Here is a 21,021-nt window from a genome sequence, read left to right on the forward strand (position 1 = left end):
TATTTTTGCAATAATTTATTAATAACAAAGTCGGAACGTGGTTTAAGCTATCACGAATAGCGGCAATCGATTTAGCGTATAAAAATACTATGAAAAAGACTACAAACTTGCTGTAGATAGCGCATTTCGAGGTTTTCGGCGAATAAACAATTATTTTGTTTTTAACAAAATAAGAACATATTTTGAGTAATCGCGACTAGTCTCATTCGATTCAGCGACCAAAAATACACCAGAAAAGACCTTAACACTATCAATTTATTTACAGGGCTTCTAATAATTCCTGAAAAACACCTAATTTTACCATAATTTGTTAATAACAATTAAACGCGCAATATTTGGGCTTCCAGACCACTTTCATTGGATTTAGCGACCCAAAAAACCTATAATACCACCATCAAATCGCGGCTAAAAGTGCCCACGGGACCCCCTATGTTGTGACTAGACTAAAATTATTAAATTCCAGTAATTTCATATTAACATTTTTTTAGATTATACGCCTGATTATGTAATTCAATAATGGGAAATAAATGTTTGGTAACTTTGAATTCACTTAAGTTGTTTTACAGAAGGGAACCAAGCCATACAAATGGATTTTTTTTAAACAACTGTTTTCTTGAATCAAGCAGTATGTGTTAAATCAAATCTAATGCATATATTGAAGATTTTAATGTTAAACCATGATTAATTTTAATAGAGAATTTTGAATGTTATCGTAAAGTTTTTGGCTAATATCTCAGTTTTAACAAAGTATGGCTTGGATCCTTTCTGCAGAATCCCGTCCAGTTGTTTTATGTCTTACAATCTTTAAAATTCTTTATAAACCAATGATACAAGTTCAGATTAAAACAAAATATACGTAATTTTTTGCTCGGGTAGCTTTGATGAAAATAATTGTGGATAGCTCGTTAGATCCGCTATATTTCTCGCTTTGTAAATTAATATGTCCAAACACTGTGCACAATGTTTCATTGAGATGTCACATAATAAGTTGTTGAGCGGATGGGCGAAACATGACAAATGTCTTATCCTGCTAAATTGATTTGGGTTGTCCTTGACAGTGGCAACTAAGCAGACACACAGCTGTCAAACCATCGAACTGAAATACATTAAACTTGTATTTATTTGTTATTTTCTTAACAGAGCTTTATAAAATTAACAAACGTCAATAGATTGATTTCTTTTTTATATATTTTTTGATTAAATACGTGCCAACATAATATATATTAATCCTCTGTGACGATACATTGAATCCCAAATATCGGTATATTAGGTGCCGATATATCGAAAATTAAATAGCAATATTAAAAAATCGATACAATTTTAAAATATATTGAGGCTTAGCCCCATATACACATAATATTTATATTACATATATCAATGATTTGTAATAAACTCGGATACTATTAAATAGAATGAGGGAGATATTTTGATCATTAATTAAATAAAATTAATAGGTCATTTGTCTGTGTAAATTATTTTGGTAATAAAACATTTGTATCATAAACATTTTTGAGTAACTTTTGATCGAGTAAAGTTAGAGCTTTATAGGTTTAACGATTTTATTTTTAATTTAATAGATTAAAACAATTTTGTTCGGAATCTGTTACATTGTGGCATACAGAGCGTTTACTTTGTAATTATGTATACCACAGTGATGCAAGCGCTAAAATTGGCAACTTTGCTTATTATTCCACTATAGATCGGTGCGTAATCGTCAATCGCACTGTGATTCCAAATGGCGAAAACGTGGTCATGGACCTTTAAAAGCGTATATTGTTGATACACTTCGGAACTACTTTCGTACTTAACGGTTTTTGATATCGCTGATTACGAATCTTTTATTTTGTTTAATAAACGAAATGGCGGATCGAACATGGTGGAAAAAATTGAAAATATCAATCAAAACGCAATTTTTTATCAAATTTGGTATTTTAAGGTCGCTGATTACAAATCTAACGTTATTTTTATGAAAAACAAAATGGCGGATCCAATATGACCGAAAGAAATTCGAAAATTTTATTTTAAACGTATATTTTTGAAATTGCTGATTATCAATACATTTTTTTTTTAAGTACAATCTTTAAAACCTATTACGTGTACATACGCCTATACATACTCGACAATCGCCAGAATCTTGTAATATGCGTCATTTCACACTTTTGTATTCAAACAACTGTCAGCAATGTAAAGGCAGTTAAAGGCAGCTAAACCAATGTGATTCTTCTTACTGTAGATTGTTGATTGTAGATTTGAGATTAATAAACATTGATTGCAGTATTATGTACTTTTTGCATGTATTTTTACGAAATTTTGATTATTTCAAATATATTTTTACTGTTTATTCATTAACAAATTTTGTGCATTTATTGTTATCAAATCTTTAGTCCATTTTTATCTAACATTAATACATACTTGAAAAAGAAGAATCAGCTTTACAGCAAAAAAAAATGATAAACTACAAAACGTTTTACGGCGTTTTCAATAGTAGAACCTCGATTATCCGTCAGGGCATCGGACCAAGGGTATGACGGATAATCGAAAAGACCGTTAACAGAACATTAAAAAAAGTTAAAAATTGATATCACAACTCTCAAATTGTATTTTTATGTTTTGTTTGATAATATAAGAGGAATTTGTGTTCGTGTTATTATTGTTTAATTTAAACGTGGTTTAAAATATTCTCAAATCTTTGTTTGTTTAATTGATACTTCACATTTTGCAAGGGCGGAATTTCTTAACCTGCGTAAGATCATGCAATCTACTTTATTGGATTCTTCTTGTCGAGAATTAATACCACTCGATGAATGGTTGTATGTGCGATGCAGCTTCTCTAGCTTCTTTAGACAAATCTTTGTCAGTTGCAAAAGCATCATCGACATCGCCACTGTCAAATTCCAAGTTTGTGTCAGCTTCTAAACCTGTTTCGTCAGCCTCTGTTTTGCAGTTTCAACGATTTCATCATCTGTCAGCAATCGATAGCTGTTTGATTTCTCATCACAAATTAACCATTCGTTTATGTCATCTTTAGGCAATGAAAACAAAACAGTTGATTCAGCCATAACTTCATTTGTTACCGCAACCGCACTGTACATTTCAGCGAATTTCGTTTGGCTTATAGCAACGCTAAAAAAAAATGAATTAATGACTCAATTTTTTGCTTATGTACTCAATACAACTTATGTACGGACCCTAACGGTTAACAGAGGTGACGGTTAATGGAGAGACGGATAATCGAGGTTTTACTGTACGTCTTATAAAATAGAATAGAATAGAATAGAATAGAATAGAATAGAATAGAATAGAATAGAATAGAATAGAATAGACTAGAATAGAATAGAATAGAATAGAATAGAATAGAATAGAATAGAATAGAATAAAATAGAATAGAATAGAATAGAATAGAATAGAATAGAATAGAATAGAATAGAATAGAATAGAATAGAATAGAATAGAATAGAATAGAATAGAATAGAATAGAATAGAATAGAATAGAATAGAATAGAATAGAATAGAATAGAATAGAGTAGAATAGAATAGAATAGAATAGAATAGAATAGAATAGAATAGAATAGAATAGAATAGAATAGAATAGAATAGAATAGAATAGAATAGAATAGAATAGAATAGAATAGAATAGAATAGAATAGAATAGAATAGAATAGAATAGAATAGAATAGAAATATGCTTTATTGTCACTGAAAATTTTACAATTTTATGGACAAAGCTTACATACAGTCAAAAAATAACAGTAAAAATACAATTTACTAAAATTAGATAAATCGTCAATATACAGTATATAAGAGTATTAAAGTAAAGCAAAAACAAAAACAATATATTGCAAAATTTATATAAATTGCAAATTGAACATACACCAAATAAAATACAACATTAGGAACTAATAAGTTTAAGCTGTTGCATATGAAACCAAATTTTCTTAGTTATTCATTAAGAAATTCTTCTATTGAATAACATGGTCTTTTAGATAAATAGGCTTTTGTCATTTTACTGAACTTTGGGAAATATCTTGCAGATTTAAGTTCTTTTTCACTTTCACTGCCGGTAAAAATAATGTTGTACATGGCTCACTTGTCTCTGAGCTATGAATAAGAATAGATCCGGTCTGATTCGTATACCTGTGTATTGCGACTCTACGATAGTATGAGAAAACAACTGTAAACATGAAAATCCCTAAATAGGGACTTTTCATTTCTCTTATGTCTTCTTTTACATCATGTAGCCATCTTCCTCTAGCTCTTCCTCTACGCTTGGACCTTAGTGGTAATGTACAGACTAATTTTGAACTCGGATCCGCTAATCAACTTGCTTTTTTTGTCGTAGTACAGTAGGTACTACGTCATTACTACTGTCATTTACATTACTAGGTACTACTAGGTTTAAAAGTAAAAAAAAAGTTTAATTTCTCTTGCGTAATATTTATCGTATAATAATTTTAACTATATTAAATCTGTAATCATTTTAACTTTAGGTTTAAGTTTTAAAGTGTTTAACTTTAAGTTCTGAAATGACTAATTTACAATAAGTAAGTAACCTAATACGATTGTTAAAATACCGGCAAGTGGTTATCTGTAAAGCGGCGAATCAAATTTCTTAAACATTTTGAGATGTTAAAAATTTATCTACTCGTTTTCATAGTAACAGTAGGTAACTATGTCATTAAAACCACTTTATCAATTTTTTTCTTTTCTTAATTATTAGTTTTTATTGCATATTATCTAAAGTATTTTAATCACTGAACACATAGTTAGTTAAAAATAATCATTAATTTAATTAATAAATAATTTAAGCAATTAACAAGTAACGATTTTCCAGGAATATTCAAAAACTAAACGAAATAACCACCTGTATTTTGCAAATGAAATAATTTCAATTATTGATACTAGGTGACTTTATGCCGCCTACACTCTTAATGTTTACACGTCTGTAGATTATATATAGATTATAGTCATAAAGAATAGCTTGTTGAATTATAGTACCAGTATGTGGGAAGCCGGCAGTGTTGCCGTTTTAAGTCCGTATATCTAATTGGAAACTAAACGCAGTGTATGAGCTTGTATTAATTGTCTCATTGAAAATAAATAACAAATTATAAAATAAATGTTATTTATATATTGTTATATTTCTATTTGATATGAGAATTAAAATTTTATAATTATAAGCAAAATTCAAATTAATATAAAAGATCTTCAATTTTCTCAACCACGGGCATGTAAATTTAGAACAACCTGTATACAACAAATTATTATATTTAGTTTTTAAGAAAGTGATTCGAAGAAGCGGACGAAACTCGGTAACAATGCGCCAAGACAAACAAGTTTGAGTGACGCGGGCCATTATAGTGTTCGCGGAAGATTCGATCATTAGCCTACGCTAAATAAGACTCAGTGAAATAGATAATAGGTCATTAAGTTTTGTAAAAAGTAGAAAGTAAGTTTAAATTGGGAAATTATTATTTTTTCTTGAAATCCATTAAACATATTTAGAAAGATTAAAAGTTGGTATTGAGGAATACGGCGAATTATAATTTGTGGTGGAATGTTGATTTTTGAATCTGGAAGGGATATTTAGAAAGTAGGGAAATGAATGAAGATGAGAGATCAGAATGTTTTGAGCAGTCGAGAGGTGAAGTCCAGTGGCAGACGGTAGTGTACGAAGAGTGAAAACGCCGATATAGTTCCGTGAGTGTTGAGTACCTATCGGAACGAGAGGTAGGCCGAGTCGAGAGAAAAGAATCTCCTTGAGCAAAGAGTATCCCGGTGGCTGATTGAAGTGGTTCGAAAAAGGTAGAACACGACATCACGAGAAAAGCAGGAACGAGAGCGATACGAGGTAGTTTTCAAAGGAGAACATTACTGGAGGCCAGGACGAGTTTTTCATCGCAACCAAGGGTAGGAGGAAACGGGTTTTGTGTGAGGACATTCGCAGTTCACCAGATAAAGGTCAGTCTCATTTGTCAAGACATGAATGTATGGGTTTTTGTATTAAATACCACATTAAAAATTGAAGAACATTATCGCTAATATCAGAAGATTTTCATCAAACTTAAATCAATTTGTTGCTAATAAATCCTAATAGTTTCATTATTAATAAAAGTTTTAAATTGGAAACCAAAAGGAAATAAGATTCCCATTTTTAAATTTTTGTATTAAATAAATATAAGATCTAACAAATATTAAGCAGTAATTGCCATTTATATAAAATAAACAAAATTTTGATTTATAATTGTAATCCATATGTGTGTATTATTTTATTTTTTCCTATCCCGATTAGGAACCACTGAGAAATACTTAGAAGTCACGAAAGTAAGTAAGTAATTTATAATTCGCCCTGAGATTGAAAACATATGGGTATGTGATCTGGTTGATTAATTAGATTATCACTAATGCATTAATTAAATTAAATTACATATAAGAATATCATCACATATAAATAAATGAGATTACAACAATATATACTTGACATTTCTTAAAAAAAACGTTACCTTTAATCCTTAGTCAAATTCAGTTACTTAAATTAAAAAAATATGTTTGGAAAACAAAAATACATTTGTTAAAAGCTTTTAGGAATTAGAATGCGAAAGACCCAAAAGAAAATGGACTTGGCAATCAACAAATGTCTTAAACGAGAACGAAATTTATTTTATATTTACTAACAAAAAAGACGCTGTGTACGACGTAACTGTACTAAATCAATTTTCAACCGGAAGTGACCATAGAATGGTTACAGCCAAGATAGTCTTGAACGTAAAGAAGGAAAATAGAAACATGGTAACAAGTAATAAAAGTCTCACATTCACTGTGATTACTGCCAAAGGGTCATATCAGGAATAAGTATAGAGTAACCTACAGAAATATGTCCATGTCCAAGATGAACCCAATATTGAACAGTTTAATAAAATGTTGGTGGACGCCCTAAAGAAGGAACAAAAGAAGTGCCAAGACAAGCAACCAAGAAAAAATGAAAAACTCACAGAAGACATAAGAAACCTAATGCAAAAAGAAGGGACATGAACAGTGGTGGATTTAGGGGGGGCTAGAGGTGCTGTAGCACCGGGCCCCCAGGTTGAAGGGGCCACCAGAAGACCTACACATTTGTCTAAAATTACGTATTTGGCATTCTGACGCGCCGTCGTACTTACCCTACCAAACTCCTCTTATTTATTGTAAAAATTACTTTGAAATTATTGTTGTATTGACAATTTCATATAATCTTTTTTCTGAGAGAAAAGGAAATGAACACCCGATAACCACCCTTTTATGACATGACATACAGATTAGCAGGTATACTTTTACATCTCCTTTTCGGAAATCTTACAATACAATGCTTTTAAATCGCTCTGAAAGTTAAAGGTGTTTGACAAAAATAGATGTCTTTCAATGGGTGCCATAAAGTTAAGAAATGAAATATAAAATATACCTACTTTACCCTTTAAGCTTAACAACAAGTAAAGCTTTTGTTTACAACCAAGTAAAGTAGATGAAGAACGTCAAAGACGACAATTAGTAATTCATACCTACTTGTGTTGGCGTTAGATTTTAGTCATTTATCATTAGGTTGTGACTCGTGAGTTGATGCTGGTGAATTTTATTTATTCGGTTCGGATTAATTTTTAGTTCTAGTGTTTGTGAGTGCTAATTAATATTGTTTAAATACATTACGATTATACGCTTGTAACTACATACCTATAATGTCACTTAAGCAGCATAAAAGCGGAGCCGCTAAGCGAAAGGTGAGTTTATTTACTTAATTTATATTAGCTCAACTTTTAGCCTAATCAAATAAAAAAACATAATTTAATTCCGAACAGTTTTTGTCCTTTTTTAAAACAAAGTTTGGGCAAAATAATAAGATATTTTTGAAATAGATACGCTTCAGATGCGGCACAATTATTTCAACAAGGAAAAGCAGGTTAATTTTTCTTATAAATTGGTTTTTTAAACTTTAGCCTAAATTAATGATTACATAGAGGTTTTTACAATTTTTCTTTAAAAACCTAATGGGACAACCTTTAATTTGAGACTTTGTAAGTTCGTTTTCATGCGTAATTTATTTAAATAATTAACAATAAACACTGAATTATTGGTTTTTAAAAATAGGGTAATAGTCGGTAATACACACAGAAAAAAGCTTTTACAGCCTTGCAAGTTGCAATAAGCACGAAAAGTTGTCTTATGTTTTACATGTATTGAAATTTTATTTGATTGGTATATTTAAAGAATAAAAGCATTAAGTAAATTTATTGTTTTTGTTGTGACTCATTGTAACATTGTATGATTTAATAAAAATATATGCTTCAAAACATTCGATCAAAAAGCAGTAAATTTGCATCGGGGTTCGAATCTGTCTATGCAATTTTAATTTTTTTCAGGCAAAAGAAGAAAAACTTAGCAGAGTTCAAAAGTTACCGAAATTGACCATGTTTTTTAAGAACCAAGGAGAAAACAACGCCAAACCTCTGTTAGTTACGCACGATGACAAGGAAATAAATGATTCAATTGATGTTGCATCAACAAGCAAACCCCATTTGACAGAAAAAGATAAGTTGAGTGAAAATTCTAACAATGATTCTCATTTGGCAGCGTCCACATCCTCTGGGTTTTTAGTTTCTAATGATGTATCATTGTGGCCAACAAGTCTAACAGATGCATTTCAATCAAGTTGTGTAGAAAAAGGCTCAGAATATTTTCAAAACAATGATGGCGTGTATGTAGCTTCCAAGCGTAACTTCAAAACACAAAATAGAAGTCTCTCCGGTAAATTATTTCAAAAAAGAATAAGCAATGGAGAAACTGTACCTCGAAAATGGATCATGTATTCACCTTCAACTGGAAACATCTACTGTTTCGCGTGTAAGCTTTTTTCGGTAAAAAGTGTAAGTGCGTTTGCTCACCACGGGTTCTCAAACTGGGGTAAAGCAGAAGAAAGCACACTTTCTCACGAAAATAGTGTAGAACATCGCGAGAGTATGTTTTTATTGTTAAACAGACTTAATTTATAGACAAAAGCTTAGCTAATCAGTTTATTCAAGAAACTGAGTACTGGATGAACGTGTTTAGAAGGGTAGTTACGGTCGTAAAATTTCTAGCGGAAAGAGGCTTATCATTTCGTGGTAGCGTAGAAAAATTTGGTGATAGTAGAAATGGAAATTTCATGGGAATACTAGAACTAATTTCTGAGTTTGATCCTTTCCTTAAAACACACATTGAAAGGTATGGCGGTAAAGGTAGTGGACACGTGTCATATTTATCAAAAACTATATATGAATAGTTTATTGATATTATTGGCGGTGAAGTGAAAAACAAGATTATTGGTGAAGTTAAAAACTCTAAATATTTTTCTTTGATCGTGGACTCTACGCCCGATATATCACACACCGACCAACTTTCAGTGATTATTAGATATTGCTCTTCTAATAAAGTTCATGAACGATTTTTGACATTTTTACCTATATTTAGTCATACTGGTGCTTCTTTGACTAGTGTAGTTTTAGAATTTTTAGAACGTCATGATATTAACATTATGAATTGTCGCGGTCAATCTTACGACAACGCGAGTAACATGTCTGGGAAATACAAGGGACTTCAAGCCGAAATTAAAAACAGGAACAACCTTGCATTTTATGTGCCGTGCTTTGCACATTCTTTAAATCTAGTGGGTCAATGCAGCGTAGAGACATCTACAGAAGTATCTCATTTCTTCATGTTTTTACAAAAATTGTACGCTTTTTTTGCTAGTTCAACTCATCGGTGGGATGTTCTTACAAGAAAGATGCAAGAAAATCGTACAAAATTTACACTGAAGTCACTTTCGTCCACCAGATGGTCATGTCGAGAGGATGCTACAAAAGCATTAGAAGCTAGTTATGATCAAATTCACGATGGTCTTACTGTTATTCGCGACGATCCCGATGAGAAAAAGGAAACAAAATTAGAAAGCGGAACTTTAGTAAAAATCCTTGAGAAATTTGAAACTGCTTTTTTAACCGTATTTTGGAACGAAATTTTAAAACAACTTGGAACAGTTAGTACCATTCGTCAAAAACCTGGTCTGGATCTAAACACTGGCACACTTCTACTACAAGGACTACACAGTAGTATACAAAAACACCGTGAAAATTTTGAATACTTTGAAGAAAAAGCAAAAAAATTGAGTTTATACGTTAAACTTGATTATTCAAAAAAACGAGCAGATTCAAAAAAAAAATTTCCAGACGGGGCCTCTTCACATTTAGAAGGTTCAAACAAATTTAAAGTCGAAACATTTTATTTATCGATCGATACATTAGTGACAGAGTTAGACAATCGACGTGAAGCATACGGTTATGTATCTAATCTTTTTGCATTTTTTGGAAATTTTCGCACTATTGAAGGTGAAACATTAAAACAATATGCGCGAAATCTTATCGAAACGTACCCGCTTGATATAGATCATGCATTTATCGAAGAGATTATATTTTTTCAAAATTTTATTTTATCTCTTCCTAATTCCGAGAATTCTATAGTAACACCTAAAGACATGTTGGATATTATTATCGAAAAAGACCTTGTTTCAGTGTTTTCAAATACCTATATTGTTTTAAGAATATATTTAACTATACCTATCACGAACTGCGAATCCGAAAGATCATTTTCAAAATTAAGCTTTATTAAAAATAAATTAAGGTCATCAATGGGCGAGAACAGATTAGTTTCGTTATCGATCTGCTCTATTGAGAATGACGTATTGGGGGAAATTGATTTTGAAAGTGTCATAAAAGCATTTGTTGAAAATAAACAAAGAAAAAAAGCGTTACCTTGTCTTAGCCTTGTATCTTCTGCATGATTTTAAATGTACTGAAGTTTATATTGTTTTAATTTTTAAAGTGCCTTGTCAAAAAAGAGTTGGGTAGGGCCCTCTATAAGAATTAGCACCGGGCCCACTAATGAATAAATCCGCCCCTGGACATGAAAGGTAAGAGCACAACTAAGAACATGGCAGAGCTAAGGAATTTAAACAAAATCATTTCAAAAGCCTTAGGAAAAACATATTGACTTTAACACTAAAGGAAAGAGCAAATACTATACGACAAAACAAAAGGCTAAAAGTTCTAAAGCGAAAGTTAAAAAATAAACAAGAACATGCCATATATGAACAAGAAGAAATCCTGAAAATTATCTAAGCGCCGAGAAACCGCTCAAATGTGTATTGACGGGAAACTTGTCTTGAAAATAAGCAATGTGCGCGCAACTTGAAAACACTCAAGTGTACAACGAGCCTAAGAGTACATTATAGAGTTGAGATGACCACGATCACTTCCAGAGGTAGAAATAGCAGCAATACGAAATCAAGGAATAGAGAAACTTCCAGATATAACCGAAGAGGAAATTAAATCAGCTTTAAAAGGTATTAAGAACAACAAAACACCTGAAGAGGATGGCATTGTAAGGGAAATGATGAAACTAGGAGTCGAATGCGTCATAAAAGCCTTAAAAACTCTTTATAATGCCTGGCCACCTATAAGTAATCCTTTATATAAAATTAGATATAATAATAATCTCTCTTATCTCTTAGATATAATAATAATAAAAATAATTAATCTCTCCAAACTATCGTCACCTCTGCGAACCACGTGACCAAAGAATTGAAGAGTTCGTTGGAGACATATTGTGGGCAGCCTGTTTTTAATCTACAGTTGGTTTAGAATGGAAACGTTTGTCCTACGCACTGTCCAAGGTATGCGCATCATTGCACCACATCTCAAAGGCATCAATTTTTTAGTGCTCGCGTAAGCGAAGAGTCTAAGTCTCTGCCCCGTATAGAAATACTGAGAATACAATGGCACTCACCAGTCTCATCTTGATATTTTGAGAGATGTCTTTCCAAACTTTAGTTAGGCGATTCATCGCATTTTTTGCGATGCCAATACGTCTCCGTACTTCTGCTTCACAATTTCCATCGTTAGTTATACTAGACCCGAGATAGACAAAGCTGCTTACTATCTGGTATTCCTGTAACATCTTAGTCAGTTGAATAGTGTGGAATCTGTCGACCACCATAATTTATGTCTTAGCTTTGTTGATTTTCAGAACAACTTTATTGCTTTCGTACTCAACTCTTTGCAGAAGATCAAAGATTTCTTACTCATTAGCTGCTATAAGTGTAGTGTCATCAGCAGATCTTAAATTGGAGATTTTCCTACCAGCTACTGTCACTCCACCGGCCCATCCTTCTAAAGCCATCCTCATGACATGTTCACCATAAATGTTGAATAAGTCAGGTGACAACACATATCCTTGTCTAACACCTCTCTCGGTCTTGAATTGGTTTGAGAACTTCTGATCTAGTCGTACTGGTGCTATATTGGACTGGTACAGATTTTTAATAAGTGTCACCAGGTGCATTGTTGTTCCCATTTCTATTAAAATGGACCACATATTGATCCAGCTTACACAATCAAATGCCTTTTGGTAGTCAACGAAGCATATAATCATAGGTACTTGAAATTCTCTAGACCTTTCAATGAGTTGTCTCAGGTTCAGGATTTGTTCCCGTGTACCTTTACCCTTTACAAACCCCGCTTGTTCCTGAGATATTTGGTAATGTAGATAGGTTTTTAATCTGTTAAGGATTAGATTAGAAAGAGACAATTAAACAACAGAGTTAAACAGAAGAATAGGACTAACATGGACATAATATGAAAAACTGAAGGAAGTTTTTAGATCAGATATTCCCGTTTGCTTGAATAGGAAGATCTTTGGACTGTGTGTACCTCCAGTTCTAACGTATGGAGCGGAAACATTGACCCTTACTAAGAAAATAAAAAAATACCAGTGGCACAGAGAGCAATGGTGAGGTCAATGTTGAACCTATTCCGCAATTTAACCGAATGGAGACCATGAACAGGTAAACGAAACAGAGGAAGGCTACCTACACGACGGCCAGATGATCTACGAAAGTGACTAATAATTAGATGCATACTGCACAAGACCGTCCACTCTGGATACAAACAGGGGAAACCTATGTCCTGCAGTGGACTGTAGATGACCTTACTAACATAACTGCCTTGTTTTAACATACTCTCCCATCGACTCTATGTTTAATTCATCTCTTATAACATTGTTTCTTATCCAATCTCTTTTACTTACTCCCTGTACCGTACGTAAATATCTCATCTCTGTGGGCTGTATCTTACTTTGCTGTTGTTTATTCAGTGCCCAGGACTAGGGATGGGAAAACGTACCGGTTATAACCTAAAACCGGTTTCTTTCCTTTACAATAATCGGGTTTTCCGGTTTTTTTGTCCCGGTTATAACCGGTTTTTTCCTTTTAAAGTAATAACCGGTAAAAAACCGGAAAAGTGGAAAAAATACTGAATTCAGAGAAAAAGTGGGAAAATGTCTTACCCCCGTGCACTTTAAGCTGACTGAAACCAATGTAAATGTAAGTTATTTGGTATTGGCTATGACTAAAAAAACCTAACACCGGTTTTTGGAATAACCGGTTTTTTGACCGGTTATAATCGCCAGGTTAAACTGTAGGTAAAAAAAACCGGTATAACTGAAAACCGGTGTTTTTGTCAACAACCGCTATCCCTACCCAGGACTCACACCCATCCATAAGAATTGATCTATATATAGCCTTTATGGCCGGTATACACGACAACGATTTATCGTTTCGATGTGACTGTGCAGTTCGTTGGTGCAGTTTTATCGAACGTGTGGACGCAAATCGAGGCAGATTTTTGGTTGGTGGAAACGTTCGGTAGGCAAGAACAAAATTGATTCGATAAATCGTTATCGATCGCGGCTGCACAGTTTTATCGTAGTGTGTAGATGGAAGTTGGGCCAATCATTCAGTTCGTTCTCAAGTCTTTTGATTTTGATTGATTAATTGATTTATTAAACAACTTTATAAATACAAATATTGTTTGTAGCAAGTCAAAAATACATACATAGTATTACCTATATAAAAAAAGGAATACAAAACGTAAATTAAAACATCCCAAACAAGAACACAGATTAACAGAAAATGATTTATGCTTCTCAGCAGTAAAAGCATTGTTTCACCAGATATTTTTTTTTAATTTTTTCGAAACTATCCTTAGCTGTTTAATATTTTTTGGTAAAATATGTTTAGTTTGGTAAAAGACGGTTTTTTTTCAATTTTTTCTTCCTTTTCTTTTTCACAAGAAATTACTATTTAAAAGTTAGCCAAAAATTAACAAAACCTAAATATTATTGAAGATTTCAATGATATTTCCTAGGCCAGATTTTCAATTTAAAAATCTGAAACAGTCAGACTGTTTTCTTTTCAAAATATACCTCTTTGAATTTTTTCAGATTTTTTAAAGCAAAATTGCGCTTACAAAAAATAAAGTCTAAAAACGCTAATTTTCTCTATTCAAAAGGTTCTGTGGCCTCTGTGAAGCTAAAAAGTTTTATGAAGAGATGTTTTTAGCTTTGCCAAAATCACAATTCGCGAGGCTGACCGTTGCGGGGGCAGTTTTGACCATCTTATCCCGCTATAGCTTTTAGGTGAGAGTAGCCTCTCTTTTGAGAAGCCTATCGTTACACCACGGACTCTTTGATTTTCTTCTGTTTTTGCACAAAATAAATCAGGCTATCGCAAGCACGTCGTCGTCTTCTATCACGGATGACATGTATAGTCTGAGCATCGGCAGGGAACTGATGATCGATGTAAATTTTGGAGACGTCTGAACACTCAATGGACGTTCGATAAACTGCACCAACGAACTGCACAGTCACATCGCTACGATAAATCGTTGTCTTGTATACCGAACATTAAAAAAAAGAATGTGTGTGTACTTTGTAAGCACGTAAGAAGTTATACTTCTATTAAACTATATCTAAATATTAAACTAACTTTCTTACCTACCACTTTAAAAAAAAATTTTATTAAAACGATACCAAAAATTAAAAAAAAAAAGAATATGAATCGTCCGGGATTTGAACCCGGGACCTCTCGATCTCCGGTCACACGCTCTACCACTGAGTTATGTTCTTTTTGCTTTGACAGCTTACAAGATTTCTCATATATACTGACAAATTTAATGGACCAAGTGAAGTATACAAAAATATTTTAGATATACTTACTATTAATATAAGATATCTTATTCCCGAGGAAGACAAATCCAAAGACACCAAAATTATAATAAATAATACATTTACTAAAAACACTAATCATCATCATCAACCCGTACGCGTCCACTGCTGGACATAGGTCTCCGTCAGCTCTTTCCATCTTTCTCTGTTTTGTGCGGCTTGCATCCAGTTACCGACAATACGCTTCAGATCGTCAGCCGATCTGGTTGGTGGTCGTCATCTGCTCCGTAGTGCTTCTTCTCGTGGCCTCCACTCGACAATACGTTTTGTCCATCGGTTGTCTGACAATCTGGCGACGTGTCCTGCCCAATTTCACTTGAGGGACGCGATTCTTTCGACGGCGTCCGCTGTTTTTGTTCTACGACGTATTTCTTCGTTTGGGATTCGGTCCCTCAGGGAGACACCCAACATCTGGCGCTCCATAGCCCTCTGAGTTATGCGAATCTTTCACTAATATATCCTTTTAATAACTTATTTGCGCCTGACAGCGCTGATACATACATATCTTGAAAGATTAGCAACAAACTACATACTGTCTGTGTGCTCATGCGCCCAGTATTATAAAATTTCACTCTCGATCGTAAAGAAGTATAACTTCAAAAATTCTTCCACCAATTCCATTGGGTTATCTGACGACAATTTCATAGTCTGTATTAGGGTACATTATTTTAAATAACGTTCGTGACAAACCTAGTACCTAACGGAAATATCAATCTCATACAGAAGTAAAAACTTTAAATTGTATTCTGGTATAAAATCGTTTATTAAAAACTATCTAAAATGTCATCCAAATGGATTGCAAAACGTTTTCGTTCAGAACATCTTCAGTGCATTCTGCTGAGTAGTTTAAAACTAGCACACTATTTAAAGTGGTAACCCCATAATATATGGTTTACATATTATATATTAATAGAATATGGTGACTACAAGTCGATGTTGTTAGATTTAATATAATACATGCTCAAAGGGCAACATGCTTCCCTGCTCGAAAATGCTAGGTACTTGCCAGTTCAATGGGCACAGACCAACTCTGGGAAATATCAATATTGGAGACAACGAAGTAGAGCTGGTGGAAAATACAAGTTCCTTGGACACGAAATAAAGATCACAAGAGACAACCAAACATGCGAACTACGAAGAAGAATAAACCTATCATGGGCAGCCTATGGAAAACTCAAAGATATCTTTAAAAGCGATTTACCAATTTCTCTAAAACGTAAAACATTTGACCAACGTGTGTTGCCTGTGATCATTTATGGTGCCGAAACTTTGACATCGACAGCTTGTTACGGGTTAAAAGTTGCTAAACAATTAAAGACGATTTTTAATAATCAGATTGTCATAATGTTGCTTTATTGTCATAAGTACTGGCCTAAATAATTATAAAAGGTAAGCTTCTATATTGTCTTGAATATTAGTTGCTATCAAGCCATTTTTAAGTCCGAAATCATATAGGAAATCGGGCATGAAGTAGGCTTTAGGTATAAATTGCTACCTGTCTAGTAAGTGTCATCTCTTTGTCTCTACCTGTCTAGTGTCATATTTTGTTCACTTTTGATTCATACTTCATGAGGACAAGTGCTATATCATGAAACTGTGTAAGAATTTTAAATCAGAAGTCATCCTGAGAATTAACCAAGAAATATTCAACTTTCTGAAGTTTTAGAGTATCTTGCTTGTCAAGGATTTATAATTCTGGGATATTTAGGTCTTCATGACCTTCTCTCTTTTGGCCACACGCTATCCTTCAGGTAAGCCTTGTTTTTTAGCACCTAATTCGGTGTCTAAAGGGAAACCTTTGGTAGTTTTCTTTTTAATAAAATGTATACCTTCTGCACTTCTTGCATGCTGAAGTAACTATTTATTTCAGGCAAATTTTTCTTTTTCCCCAATTTATTTGATGTTGTGAGTTTTTTTGAAACGCCCTTGTCTAGGGCAGATATATTCTGGGAGAAACTACTAAGTCCCCGTGGAAACAAATAAAGGAAACTAGAGAGTTGTATGTTTTTCCCGTACGACATTGTCCACGTTGTAAAATTCGACAGAATAAGGTAGGATCCGACCAATTTTTATTTAAGAAAACGTTGTTTTACCAGTCTAAGCAGCCACCGCCATATACAGATACAGCAGTCGGATAACTTGTTTTTGTTTTTTTTTGTAGATAGTAACGTATTAGGTACATAGTTTTAAATAATTATAATATTAGTGTACGCTAAAATGAATATTCTTCGGGGCAAGCATAAACATTATTTTTGGGCTTTTTATCTCTTTCTTTTGTTTTTTTTTATATTTTTATTTACTTAAGATTAAATAATTATAGATATATATCGATTTTATAGATTTTTGAATAAGAATAAATAGTTTGTTTTGTCCGATTTTGATTTCTTTCGATTATATCTTTTTCTTTAATTTAGGAAATTAAAGTACTTATTTACCTTCGCTTAAAAAGAAATATAAAGTATAAAAACTGGTAACATCGGCGAAGAGTAACAAGCTACAACTTCTAAAATGCTGCAAATCGCTCAGAGGAAAACGGAAAGGTCAATGCTGAGTATATCGCTTCGTGACCGAGTTAGAAATGAAGACTTAAGACGAAGAACAGCAGTTACCGATGTAATTGCCCGAATTGCCACCCTGAAATGGAACTGGACCGGACACATTGCCGAATCAGTGATGGGAGGTGGACGAAGAGATTACTTGAGTGGAGGCCGAGGTTAGACAAAAGAAGTAGAGGAAGACCACCTACTCGTTGGACTGACGATCTCAAGAAAATGTCAAGAAATTGGATTCAAAGTGCTCAAAAGAGAGCACAATGGACAAAAATGAGGGAGTTTTATGTCCAGCAGTGGACTCAAAGGGCAGGATGATAATGATTTTTCCTTTTTCAGCTCAAGACTATTTAATTTTTCATTTGTTGGTTTATTTTAATTTTTATTTTCATATTGTTCTTTTTAATTGTACCTTTTTCAAATTTCAACTTCATAATTTCGTCTTTAAACTCTATTTATTCGTATTTCAATTATTTCTGTTCTATTTTAACTTTTCAAGGTTCCCAATATTTTTTCGAACTTTCTCCCAGATTTTCCGATTTGGTCCAGTGAGTTAATGGTCCTGTTTTTCCTTTTATGTAAAATGTAGACATCTTGTTTAATTTTTCTAGTTTCTTTTATTGTGAAAGTTTTAAAAAGGCCGTACTCACTCTTACTTTTTACGAGCAAGACAAAAAATCCGGTTCAACACTTCGAAAGATTATTTCCTCGTTTATAAAATTTGAATTGACTTTACTGTTTATACAGGGTGTTGCATTGGGAAGCGGAAATACTTAAATGGTAAATAGAGGTCACTGAGGCGGTTCTAGATATACTACATTTATTGTCTCACCGATTTTTATAACCGAGTTACATGTTTTATCGAATTTGTCAATTTGTTTCTGGAACCATACCTTTAGAACCACCTGGTATATTTTTTTTAATATTTGGTACACATTATGTCTCATTTAGATCCCAAACAACCCAACTACTAATCATAAGAGGAATCTAGGTCCGGATTAAAAAAAATATAAATTCATTGTAACCTTGAAACAACACCCCGTGTATTGAAATTTTCAAAATCCGTTTGCATATTTGAAAAGAGCACAACGACTGAGTTTATAGCTTTAATGAGCTTTAATGTTTTGCGCAGAAAATTGAATAACTTTAATTTTGAAATTATGTCGAAATTTTTAAGATCTCTTTTTTTGAGAATTCCAACAAAAATTTCGTAATAATTTCAGAATTAATGTCATTAAATTGTCTGCGCAAAAATTTAAAGCGAGCCATTAAACTTAGTTGTTTGTGCTCTTTTCAAATGTGCAAACGGATTATGAAAATTTCAATATACAGGGTGTTTTTTCAATGATAAAATTTCTTTATTAATATATTTTTTTATTAATCCGGACCTGGATTTTTTTTGTGATTATTAAGAGGGTCGTTCCAGTGCAGTAAATAATTATTGATTATTTTTAAAATGATTATTTATTCATTAACCTTAATAACTTACTATTTTAAATTAAATATATTATTTAAAACCTTCTCTTTAATCTCAGAGTTCTTAAAAATTTCAATATGTTTAATTTCAAGAGTAAAGTGATTAAATTTTCTGCACAAATTATTAAAGCAAACCTTTAAACTCAGTTTTTGTGCTCTTTTCAAATGTGCAAACGGATTTTGAACATTTCAATATAGAGGGCGTTGTTTCAAGGTCACAATTACTTTATGTTTTTTTGTTAATCCGGATCTGGATTTTTCTGGTGATTACTATATGGGTCGTTCGAATGTAGTAAATAAGTATTGATTACTTTTAAAATAAGTATTTGTTCATAAACTTTAATAAATTATTATTTAAAGTAATAATACCTGCTTTTTAATCTTAGAGTTTTTAAAAATTTCAATATAAATTCAAAATTAAAGTCATTAAAGTGTCTGGCCAAAAAACTGAAGCAAACCTTAAACTTAGTATTTTGTGCGCTTTTCAAATATGAAAACGGATTTTGAAAATTTCAATACACAAGGTGTCGTTTTAAGGTCAAAATGAATTTATATTTTTTTGTAATCAGGACCTGGATTTTTCTCGTGATTAGTACTTGGGTGGTTTGTGATCTAAATGAGACATATGTGTGCCGAATATCAAAAAAATATACAAGGTAGTTCTAAAGTTATAGGTCCAGAAAGAAATGGACAAAATCGATAAAACACCCTGTAACTCGGTTGTAAAAATCGGTGAGGCAATTAATGTAGTATATCTAGAACCGCCTCAGTGACCTCTATTCACCATTCAAGTATTTCCGTTTCCCAATGGAACACCCTGTATAATGTCTAAAACACTTACACAAATAATGCCTTAGCACCAAAAATTTTTGTAGTACATAATGTATCAATAGAAATCACCCAGGATCAAGTTTTTAGGTACTTTTACTAACCACGACCTAAAGAAAGCTTTTGATCTACTATTTCTAAATTTTCTTATATTTACCAATATTTTCAGTAGTAAATCACCTTCATTTATAAAGATTTATTTACCTTTCCTAGTATGGGGCTCCAAGTACCTACTGCAGCAACAGCCTGGCAAGGTATTCCAAGCCAGCCACAGATACCAGCTACACCCCAACAGATGACAGCCCCTACGGCTTCACTGCAACAGCCAGGGATAGTGTTCCCCATACAACAATATCAAGTAAGTAGTTTTTTCTTGTAGTGAATACGAATTACCGCTTGGCAAGCACGATTGCTTCTGCTCTTAAGAGTCACCAATTACAGAAAGAATGATCCCAGCTTTAATTATGATTTTAAACGCCAATCGAATATTTTATATTGATAGGAGAGATATATTACCTAACACAATTCAAAAATAAAACTGGTGAAATTGAGGCAGACAATAAAATTGGTGCAAATTACACTGAAAATACCATAATATAATACCGAATATATCATAAACTGGACATAGACATCAATGATACGCAGTTTGGGTTTCGCAAAGGCTTAGGAACGCGTGAAGCTCTTTCTTTTTCCACTTAATATACTAATACAAAGGTGCCTGAACGTCAATAAAGATATGTATACGTATTTTATTGACTATAATAAAGCATTCGACAAAGTACGACATGATCAATTAATGAAAGTCCTGAAATCAAAGAAGATAGACTACAATGAGCTCAGGATCATATCGAATTTATACTATAAGTAACGAGCAAAAGGGCGTGTTAACGAACAACTGTTAGAGGAAATTTAAATCAGACTTGGGGTGAGACAGGGATGCGTATTGTCGCCAATTAATTTTAATTCTTACTGGGAAGAGATCCTGAAAAAGATCCTCTTGGCAGTTAAACAGCTGGAATAAAGGTAAATGAAGTTCCCATTAACAACAT

General features: G+C 32.8%; 1 protein-coding gene across 1 annotated transcript in view; it reads left to right on the forward strand.

The window, feature by feature from the left end:
* Positions 1 to 21,021, forward strand: part of LOC126878485 (cytotoxic granule associated RNA binding protein TIA1-like) — a 383,419-nt gene that overhangs the window by 346,863 nt on the left and 15,535 nt on the right. Inside the window, exon 7 of the mRNA XM_050641237.1 lies at positions 20,186 to 20,330. Within this exon, the coding sequence (XP_050497194.1) occupies positions 20,186 to 20,330 (145 nt within the window). The remainder of the gene's footprint in view (positions 1 to 20,185; positions 20,331 to 21,021) is intronic.

This window comes from Diabrotica virgifera, chromosome 10, assembly GCF_917563875.1.
Source record: "Diabrotica virgifera virgifera chromosome 10, PGI_DIABVI_V3a".
Taxonomy (NCBI): Eukaryota; Metazoa; Arthropoda; class Insecta; order Coleoptera; family Chrysomelidae; genus Diabrotica; species Diabrotica virgifera.